The 10,973-nt window shown below is 42.7% G+C and overlaps 1 protein-coding gene across 1 annotated transcript; it reads left to right on the top strand.

Moving 5' to 3' along the window:
- Nucleotides 1-2,728: 2,728 nt before the first annotated feature.
- Nucleotides 2,729-7,110, top strand: LOC149344216 (uncharacterized). Its single transcript, XM_089546214.1, has 5 exons — nucleotides 2,729-2,861; nucleotides 3,886-3,947; nucleotides 4,621-4,710; nucleotides 5,452-5,478; nucleotides 6,880-7,110. Exons 1-5 carry the CDS (start codon nucleotides 2,789-2,791, stop codon nucleotides 6,937-6,939), a joined length of 312 nt encoding a protein of 103 aa, XP_089402340.1. The 5' UTR covers nucleotides 2,729-2,788; the 3' UTR covers nucleotides 6,940-7,110.
- The last annotated feature ends 3,863 nt before the right edge of the window (nucleotides 7,111-10,973 follow it).

The raw sequence follows: 10,973 nt of genomic DNA, 5'->3' as shown, positions 1-10,973 counted from the left end.
TACTGCGTTAGCAGTGTTGGTTCTGCGTTAGCAGTGTTGGCTTCCCGCGGCGGCTTTGAATTGTACTTAGTCGTCGCCCTTATGTTCCTTTGCTGCATGGGCTTCTCTTCGATGGAGGCGCCTGAAGGGTGGAGTGAGTGGACGGGAAGGTAGGGCCTTCTGGATAGTGAGTGTGGGTGGTTGGATGTTGGTGGCAGGTGATTCTTCGGTAGTGTGCCAGTAGGTTCATTGGTGGTTGGTGGCGGCTTGTGGTCGGTGAAAGTGGTTAGAGAGCAAAGGTAGGTTGATTAGTTGGTAGAAGTCTTCTTGAGGGCAGTGGGAGGAGGTTGGTTTTAGAACAGACTACAAATTACAATCCTTGGCTCATAATCTTCCCGTTTTTCTCAACATATATAAACACACCATTGGTTTTAGTCCTAAGCAATTGAGAACCTACTTCGTGCAAATATAATCTAACCATACATGTTTATTTATTTATTTATTTGTTTGTTTGTTTGTTTGTTTGTTTGTTTATTTATTTATTTATTTATTTATTTATTTATTTATTTATTTATTTATTTATTTATTTATTTATTTATTGTTTCCTTCAAGGGTCCACAGGGGACATTACATGAGGGGTGGGCAAACAAAAGAGTTAATATGAACGCAGATGGTCTTCAATGGCGGTTTTGAATGGAACAGGATTGATCATGGTCGCCACTTCGGATGGAAGGTCATTCCAGTCATTGGCTGTTCGAAGAAAAAACGACTTTTTATATGTTTCGGTGCGGTTCCGTTCAGGGTAGACGGCGTTAGGGTGACTATTACGAGAAAAACGATGAGCGCGTGTTATCGGGGCAGTTTCATGATCGGAAGTGTGATAAAATTTATGATACAGCGAAAGACTGGCGACTTTACGCCGACAGGCCAGTGTTGGGAGATTAAGCTGAGATTTTAGCGCTGTAACGCTAGTGTAATTAGAGTAGTCTGAGCAAATGAATCTGGCTGCGCGGTTTTGGACTGCTTCGAGCGTGGTGATTAGGTTAGTATAGTGGGGATCATATGCAGCTCATGCGTAGTCATGTTTAGGACGTATGAGAGTTATGTAAGCAAGAAGCTTAATGGGTGGGGGAGCTAAGGATAGGTTGCGGCGCAAATACCCTAGAACTTGATTAGCTGAATTGGTGACGTGGTGAATATGATGCGACCAGGTTAAATCTTTACTTAAATGGATACCAAGATACTTGTATGAGTCAACGGACGAAATAGGACATGTGTTCTTACTTTAAATATTATACTCGCATTTACAAACTTTCTGCCTTGTTGAGCTTTTTCCATTGATTTTGTTAATGATCAACTTTTTTGTTTTGTTTTATACCGTGCTACAGTGACGTATGCATTCTATAACACATTTGGATGTCATGTTAATGAACTTCTGAAATTTGCTGTTTGCACCTGCTTGTTGTGTACTGGTTTCCTGGGCCTTTGTCAAGCTGTTTGTACAGCTTTTAGCCCAGGCGACCCTCCACTTGTTGGAAAATAAATTTCATTTGATTTGATTTTATTTGGGTAAAGGTACTAGAGGGTTGAAGGTCAGTTGCTTGGTGGTACGTGAAGGACTTTGGAGGGTGGAGAGCAAAGGTTGTCCGGCAGTAGGCGCAGGACTTCTGGAGGGTGGCGGCATCACATACCGGACGGATAAATTTTGATCACGTGATGGTAGGAACGCTCTCACATTAAAACTCATATGCTCCAAGAAACACTTCAATTATCCCAATTCGACCCTGCGGCCACACTGAGCTCGCCGGTAAAGAAGATAAACTGGTTTATGACGCGCTAAATCAATAATGGTGATGAAAACACGATTGATCTTCCATAGCAACGCCGTGTGAAGAAAACACAGTTTTTTTATTTGTTGGCCCAATTTCTTAAAGCGCAATAAAGGTTTTTATCCCGTTGTTGTTTTTTTTCACTATTTTTGTTTCTCGGAGTGCACATCTTCTGTCTTTGATTTTGTGGCACACGTGCTGTCAACCAGGCAGCTGAGCAGTGAAATTCAAATCCTCCACGACCTTGGTGCCATGCGTTCTTGTTCATTACATCATCACTTGGCTCCCCTATTCTGTGAAACCTATTGCTTGTAACCTCTGCAATCCCTTAGGAAAGCGACATTGCGGTATTCCGTCCGCACTCCAGGCAGGGGGAGTGCGGAAACGCAGACGGGGAGAAGCGGCCGGCAATGTCCTTGGCGGTCGCGGCACGCGAATCGCGTCAGGCAAGAAGCCGGGCGCAACAGGCGGTGGGGAGCGCAGGAGGTGGGGAGGGTGCAATACGCAATGCTCGCGTGCTGGATGCGCCTCTAAGCCCTAACGGCGCCGAGGCAAAAAGCGTGATAAGACCGTGACAAAAAAACAGGGAAAACCAGAAACAAAGAGCGAAACCGGCCGATGATGAAAAGGCGGGGTGCGTATCAACGAGGCGACAGAGTTTCCGTATGCGCTACGCTACGGCTTCTCTGGACAGAAAAAGAGCCTTCCTTTTTCATTGTTTTGTCTTTCTAGTTTCTTTATTATGTTCTTGTTCTCAGTGGGAGAAGAAAGCTGCGCAAGCACAGTCGCTAAATATTGCAAACTATTGCGAGACATAATTCATATGGTTGGCTTCATGTTTCACGCCCTGGCCAAGGGCATTGGAAAAGACCGTTTGTGCATATAAAACGGCTGTTGGAGCGCGGTTATTCAGTCGAGGTCGCCCTCAAAGTCCTTGTCTTTCTCTCGTCGCTGTCTCGTAGAGATTCAACCCGTCCAGAATGAAGGTGCTGTTCGTGTGTGCACTCATCGTGGCTGGAGCCTTCGTCGTCAAGGGTGCCCACGAACTGTGCGGTAAGCGAACTGAATTGATTCTCCCGTTTTTGGATCATTTCGGCACTGCTCTTAATTATTAGCCTGGGATTGAGTGTTTAACGAAGGAATTCTGCGTCAAATGCCAGCCTTATTGCATACATACAAATTCATGATCCACACATTTCGGCCATGTTCCTGAACTAGACCACTCACCCATCCCATCCCGTCCTCGTGCTTCCTAGTGCTGCTCGTAGTGCATATCTAGTGGCTTATTTATTCCTGTTCTAGCAAGTTTACTACCAAGCGTGGAGTTTAATCTGCAAAGGCACCAATTAAGACTGTTCTAAACATATCCGACAAGGTCAGTGTTCAATGTCCACAAACTGAATGAAAACTGAAGCCAGAAACAGAATTTTCTTATTTTTCCACACAGAACGCAGAAATATGCTAGAAAAGCGAAACTAACACACATTATAAACAATGATGTCCCGCGTGCGCTGCTGCCAAATAAGTAGTAGATTCGGCGAAAACAAATGAAAACGATAAGGGGAAACTTTTTCATTTCAGAACTGTTGCTTTACATTGCCTTGTAGCCAAGTATTTTATTGCTTAGAGCAAAAGAATACCTAGGCTTTCTCACTCCTGAGCCAACGAGGCATGCATTCCCCTCGCTCGGCTGCAAAGACGTTATCTAATTTATGGTGGTTTGCAGGTAACTTACCGACAATCCTTGACACTCCAACTTTTCCCACATTTTCAACGAAAACAAACCGTAATTAAACGTCATCACGTGATTTTCTCAGTCCTCATGATCACTGACAGCTTTTTCCGCGCCTTGGTTTCAAATAAAAGTTTTGCAATTAAACCGAATTTAGTGTAGGTCCACTTCGTAGAATTTCCTTTCAGCATTACACACGCCCATATGCACACACATTGGCAGCTATCTGTCACGTCGGCATAGAAACCAGCTTTGTGCTTGTCTTAATCTGACCGCAATTCAGTTTTCGCATAACGGGACGTCATTACGGAATAAATATAACCTGAACTTTTTTCCCATTTTCAGGCCTGAACAACGACCAGATCCAGGCAGTGGTGAAGTGCATGGGAGAACGCGTTGACTCGCGGGTACGAGTCAATTCATTACTCTGCATTTTCTGAATTGGTAGAACTTGAAGCACACTGTGAACGCGCAATGCTTAGGCTTTGTCTCTGTGGCTAAACACGGGCCCCAATGTTTTGCCGTCCATTATTTTCTTCATAGCAATTGCTTAGCGGCAAAGCATCCACCGACCGTGGTCTGAATACCTGCGACGCTCAATTCTGCACATTCTCAAAAAATTATGTGAAGTTGACGAGGAATAATATAATTTCTGGAACCTAATAAGATATCTTTTAAATTTCAGCACAGCTTTAGACAACATTTTAGCACCGTAACACAAAAATTGAATTTCAAGAGGCTGCAGTATGTATAAATCAGGAAGAGAGCAGAATAGGTAAGGCAACAAACACAAGGTAATGATATCCTAGCCAAAATCAAGGAGAATTCGTCTTGGACAGTGTATGTAATGCGAAGACAAGAACACGACTGGTCTCTCATAGTAGCAGAGTGGATTCTAAAAAAAGTCAACAGTGCCAGGCACGGCGAAAATCACGCGGGCAGTTTATATTAGGAAGATTGCAGGCATAGGGCAACCACAGCTGTGCGAGATAAGGTTAATTGGAGTGATAAGGAGATGCATTTGTCTTTCATTTGAGGTAGTTAGGCAGACGTTGCTGTTGATAGTGGTTTTCCTCACAGCTCCAGGGAAAGGCCAGGGACTTCATCCGCAGCCAGGGTGGCAACGTGGCTGAGCTCCTCAAGAAGCAGTGCGATGCCGACGTCGACTTTGTGAGTGCGCTATTTTGACACTCTATGGCAGTTACGCTGGTGAAACCTTGGCGAATAATTTTCTTCCTACTCCTGAAACAGTATAAATATTGAGGGAGTGTATACTCTGATACAGAAAATTTAGATCTGTCATAGGCGCTTGCACACAAATGGTGCTGTTTCCTAAACTTGCGTCACGTGTACCTTAAGAATGAAATGGTCTCTAAGCGCGTTTCGCCCGCATGATTCCTAGAATCCTGGGTTGTGAGTGTCGCACTGATAGAATAGACGTGTTTAACATGGAAGCAGCATTCTACTTAGAGGAAAAGCAGCACACCTTTTTTTATTCTGAACCTCGTGTGCATGCATCAAGACTAAATTTTTAAAGATCACTTTTAAAATTTTGCTGAAATTTTGTGAATCTCGCGGTGAGGCGGTCTACGCAGCAAATGCGTAACAACCTAGGGCAAAAAACTGTTGAATCGATCAATTTCGGCAAGAGAAAATCACTTTGGGTAAGAGAAGCATAGGAGATTTAGAAGTTATTTAGCAGCGCGAATAAAGTGATTAGTGTGGCCAAGCTTTGTTTCAACCAATCGTGAAATGTCGGCATATATCTTGGCTATGAGGCGGTGCGAATTAAAACGTGTAGTTTTAAAAATGTGTACAGGTTTCTTTTTCCTGCAGGCAAGAACAATATGCAACTAGATAACTGTATAAGCACCTCACGAAATAAATTACCTTTTTCTTTTCTTCTTTTAGAGCGCAGCAGTGACGGCAATTCTTTCCGTGAGTACATTTTTATTTTGTTTTGTTTGTTGGATCATACTTCGCGCTGCTCTTAAGCAGAGCTCTGAGTACTTTCACTCGCCTGCCTAAAAATATTTTAGTGATATCTGTGTCTTTAACTAGTCAGCTAAGTTCTGTTTCTTCAGGAACGAACAAAAAAAGAAACGCTGCTGGAAGTTCTAACCCTACAAGGTTTAGACACCACACAGAAGTGAGCACACATTTGTAACTATCCTGAAAAGTGTTCCTTTATCGACCCTTGCACGGCAAACTCTAGCCGGTTTGGAAACCAAAAGCATAGCACGCAGGCTGTTGTAATCCTGAAACTCGAAAATTTCCTTCACTAACCCTCCTGCGTTTGGCCTCACAAAACATTTGCTTACAGAAGATTTTATACTGCGTAATACTCCTTGCTCGCTGTCAAAAATTGTAGGTTACAATATGAGAACAATAGCTCGGCTACTCGCAGCCAACATTGACTGACCAGGCTTAACTCAAGAAGACGGCGCGGGATCGAATCAGGGGCAGAGTGTCCGACGGCGGGTCTTGCATACCATGTAACTCGTAATCAAAACGGGCTCATTTGGGGGACTTAATCACCATATCTTGGAGAGTATTTAAAGATATCTATATTCTCCGAGGGAGAGGTGACAGAGAGGCGCTTTGGAGACAGAAGATAAAACAAGTTAGGAAAAGTGTTGTCCTAGTTTTCACACTTTCGACAGCTCGGATGGCTTGAAACTTCAACGTTTCAATTTCTACACATCACTTCCAAAAAAATTAAATCTACTCCTACCCTTTTTCGAAAGCTGGCAACGTTCTTAGCAAATATTTGGTTTGTTTTATTGGCGTTCAACGTCTCAAAGCGACTAATGCTATGAGAGACGCCGTAGTGAAGGGCTCTGGAAATTTCGACCACCTGGGGTTCTTTAACATGCACTGACAACGCACAGCACACGAACCTCTAGAATTTCGCCTTTAAGAAATTCAGCCGCCGCGGCCGGGATCGAACCCGCGTCTTTCGGGCCAACAGCCGAGCGCCGTAACCACTGAGCCACCGCGGCGGGGTTCTTAGCAAATATTTCTAGACAGGAGTGTCCAAAACTCAAGTCGCTACTTTTACATGATTATTCGCACATTTTCACGCAGTTTGTCTGTATCGCCCACAGAAATGGCGCAAATATGCGCAGCACCATATCCGTGCGTATTGCGCCGATCTGGCAAGAATGTTTGAGTCAAACGAAAGGTCTGGTATTAAAGTCATATAGAAAGTGAACCTGTGGGCTGGTGATTACAGCTCGAATACTAAATGGGAAGTCTCATGTTAAGATGCTCATAACAAACCAGAGACTGCCAATTAATGCGCTTGATTTTTATGTTCTTGCGTTTTCTTCCTTTCAGCCCGAGCAGGCGGAAGCTGTCAGAAACGCCTACAGGGAGTGCAGGGCTGCCCAGAGTTGAAGTGGTCGTAATTGACGGGCAACGTGTGCAACCCTGTTCGGAACACCTGTGGGCCGGGCATTTTTCTTTTGGGTGGTTTTTTTTCTTGCCCATTCTACTCTTTTTTCCGAACACAAAAAAAAACTACCTTTGGAGAACTTGATGAAATAAACTCTGTCGTTGTACCGATCATCGCGTGCGTTCAAGAAAATATTTGGCTGCCTTGTCTACTGCCACGTAGGGCTTGCCACTGTACAAGCACACAGATAAATTTCACGTTAAATGCCTGACGGTTCCTCCCTCCAGATCCGCTGGCTATATGTGCGACCGCCAGATATCGCCACTTGGATTTGTGCTCATACCCAGGAACTAGAGTCTTGTACGCTTGAGAGTCATCGAGATATCATGCTAAATCAAGGATTTTAAACAATAAACGCCATTCAACGCAGTGTTCCCATCCGGTCCCACCGAGGGCTAACGTATTGCGCCGGCTAAGCGTTTCTGGCACAAGTTATGCGAGAAAAGCGTGCATGCATAATGTAAAGGCATAGCCTCTTACATCTGCACTCTTTCGTGCTTCATGCGAAATATTCCTGTTTCTCAAATGACTTGCCTCAAACACAGGAAGAATATGCAGGGTTATATTTACAGACGTACATACACATATTCTTTATTTCTCTAAAAGAGAAAAAGGCCCCTAGGCAGAAAGCTACTTCAGAGTAGCTTGACTAGGCCCGGGGCCCATTACAAGGCAGCAGGGAGCATAATAATAAAGCACAGGGTCAATTTCGATAAGCATTGGAATTTCGAACGCAAAAGAGACGAAACATGTAAGGTTTTTTTTTTGCCACCAAAGTCAAATTGAACATGACACAATATAACAGGCAAGAAGAACAATAAATGAAATCATAATCAGACATCTAGAACGCAACGCTACTAAATAGTTCTAAGCGATAGACACAAGTACAAAATAAGATTTTCACTATGAGATAATAGAAATAGGGAGGTAAAAGTTTCTGTTTGTGAGGAGACACAGTGAGGATGTACAAGCATGTACACAAACAATAGTTAAGAGAAAAAACTGTCATCCTCCATACGACTGAGAAAATTTTTCATAAAAACATTTCTTTTACAGCCGGCATTCCCACACCACCATTCATTTGAATTAAGTGTGTTAGGAACTAGGAATTGCTTAATTTGCCTCCCATAGTTTGTGCGAGCCTGAGGTACCGACCATTTGTTTCTTTGAGGTGTATATCTGGGTGGGTCTATTTTTTGTAAGGATGCAAGTTTGAGGAGGAATTTACTGCGGTGGGAGGTCGTGGATTTATTTATTTATTTATTTATTTATTTGTTTATTTATTTATTTATTTATGTACATACTGCAGACCATGGTTAGGTCCAAGCCGGAAGGGCAGGTGCACAAAAAAAAAATTATAGCAACAAAAATACAATACAGCAAAGATAATGTAGTGAAACAACAATACAGCAATGCAAGACAAAGCAGAAAAAATACATAATACGCAATAACAAAGATGGCTGAGGAACGCGTCTGATTTTCAGAGTTGATTAGGTTCGGTTAATGAGTTCCAGTCGGATATGGTGCGTGGGAAAAAGGAAAACTTGAACGAGTTAGTCCGGGCAAAATATGGTTTTAAAAGAGCTTTGTGATAGTGTCGTGTATTCCGTGTTGGCATTGGGGAAAGATAAGCAGAAGGGTCAAGTCTGAGTTTATTGTTAAGAAGTAATGAAAGAAAATCTAAACGAAAATTTCGTCTTCTTACCTGTAGTTCTTCAATACCGTTAGCATGCATCAAGTCTGAGGGGGAGTCAGTGGGTAGATATTTTGAATATATGAATCTAATTGCTTTCCTTTGAATGTTCTCGAGCTTTCTTATGTTAGACTTAGTATACGGGTCCCAAATTATGCAAGCATATTCAAGCTTGGGTCTAATTAGAGTATTGTAACCTAAGAGCTTAAAGTTAGCGGGGGCGTTTCGAAGTTTATGCCTTATATAACAGAGCTTACAGAATGCGAGTGAACAGATGTTATCTATGTGAGAGTTCCAAGAAAGGTTATTAGTAAGTGTTACACCCAAGTACTTTACGGACGCTACTTGTTGCAATGGTGATGATTCTAATTTATATGCATATTGTAGAGCGTTTATCTTGTTAGTTATGCGAATAGAAACGCTTTTATCTGCGTTCAGTGTCATGTCCCAGCGCTTGCACCACTGTACAATATTAGTAAGCGTATTTTGTAGGTCACTAGTCGTTTTCAATGCTAACATCGCGAAATAAGACACAGTCATCAGCATATAATCGAATATGTACGCCAGGGCAAACTTCACCGATGATGTCGTTAATGTATATTAGAAAGAGTAGTGGCCCCAGTACGCTTCCCTGTGGCACACCTGATGTGACTGGGAGACAGCCAGACTGGTGCCGACCGATTGAAACATGTTGGCTCCAGTTGGTTAAATAATCAGTTATCCAGGAAATAAAAATAGGCGGAAGTCGAATAGTTTTTAGTTTTAGAATTAGGCTGTGGTGTGGAACTTTGTCAAACGCTTTACTGAAATCTAGAAAGATCGCGTCAATCTGGCTGTTATTGTCAAGTGATGCCGCAAATGAATGGATAACTGAAAGTAGTGGAGTTACTGTGGAAAACCCTTTGCGAAAACCATGCTGGTAATCTGTCAGAATGTTGTTGCGATCTAAGAATTCATTAATGCTAGTTGCGACAATACGTTCCATTAATTTGCAGCAAGATGACGTTAAGGATATAGGTCGATAATTGGTCACCTGAAGGCGGTCGCCTTTTTTAAATGCAGGTACGACTCGGGCTATCTTCCAGTCCTCAGGTACACACCCGGTTAACAATGACGCGCGAAATATAATAGCCAAAAACCTGGCCAGAGATTCAGCATACCTCCGAAGAAAACCGTTAGGAATATCGTCGGGCCCTGGGGATGATTTAGTTTTCAGGTTTAGTAACATTGAAACGACACCATCATACGAGACGAAGTTAACTTCAGATGGATGTGCTGAAGTTGTGCTTGGTGCATCGTACGGTTTTGGTTGAGAAAATACACTGTGAAAGTAATTGTTAAAATGGTGAGCAATGGCAGGCTGATTGGTAACCGTTGTACCGTTGATAGTCATTTCTGATATAGCGGCTTTTTTATCGCTAATGTGGCGCCAGAATTTACCCGGGTCGTTTTTTATGAAGTTCGGCAGAGTTGTTTTGAAATAATAATCTTTTGAACGGCGTACAGCAAGGGCGAGGCTTTCTCTTAAATGGTTGATTGTGCTCTGCTGTGCGCTTTGCTTTTTTAGCCTTTTGATTCGGCGTCTGAGATGAATGATACTGAGTGTCATCCAAGGCGTCTGCTTGCGAACGTTTTTGTATTTTACAGGTATAAAATTTATAAGGCAATAGTGACACATTTTCTTAAACTGATTCCAGAGTGCGCAGGCGTCGGTTCCATCAAATTCGACAATGCATGTTTCAAGATGCTCAATAACTGAGGCGTCATCGGCACGTGTGAAGTCCATGATACGATGTTCTTTACATGTTTTTGTCTTGGCAAGCGGTTTTATGGGAATGAAAACACTAACAAGATGATGATCTGAAAGTCCTGGTGCGACAGACACGTTGCAATCATGGAAAACATGGGGAACAAATGCAAGATCCAACACTGAATTACTCATGCGAAATTCGCGGGTTGGCTCGCGAACCACTTGACACAGGTTGTGCGTGAACATAATGTCGAATACAATATCCACGTTTGTCGAATACAATATCCACGCAGGACGTTGCACTCTAACGTCTTGTTTACTGGTGGAATATTGTGTAGGATAAATAACGGTGGAGTATATGTCATGTAATCGGCGGAGGAAATAATACGAATGACCTTTTTCTGTCATTCGTATTTTTCTGATGAGAATGTGGTTAATATGTGTAAGGGATGCGGTCCCCCAGACTAAGTGGCAGTAGTTAATTAGAGAGTGAAATATTGCATGGTATATCAGTCTCTTAATTGCTACAGGTA

The sequence above is a fragment of the Amblyomma mixtum genome, chromosome 5 (assembly GCF_055824585.1).
Source record: "Amblyomma mixtum isolate Tamu chromosome 5, ASM5582458v1, whole genome shotgun sequence".
Lineage (NCBI taxonomy): Eukaryota > Metazoa > Arthropoda > Arachnida > Ixodida > Ixodidae > Amblyomma > Amblyomma mixtum.
This window is presented reverse-complemented; position numbering and strand designations above follow the sequence as displayed.

Excerpts from the sequence above, each read along its gene's own strand:
- LOC149344216 (XM_089546214.1), top strand. The coding sequence starts at position 2,789 with ATGAAGGTGCTGTTCGTGTGTGCACTCATCGTGGCTGGAGCCTTCGTC. Across the intron at positions 2,862-3,885 it reads GGGTGCCCACGAACTGTGCG|GCCTGAACAACGACCAGATC; the intron begins GTAAGCGAACTG and ends TCCCATTTTCAG. Across the intron at positions 4,711-5,451 it reads GCGATGCCGACGTCGACTTT|AGCGCAGCAGTGACGGCAAT; the intron begins GTGAGTGCGCTA and ends TTCTTCTTTTAG.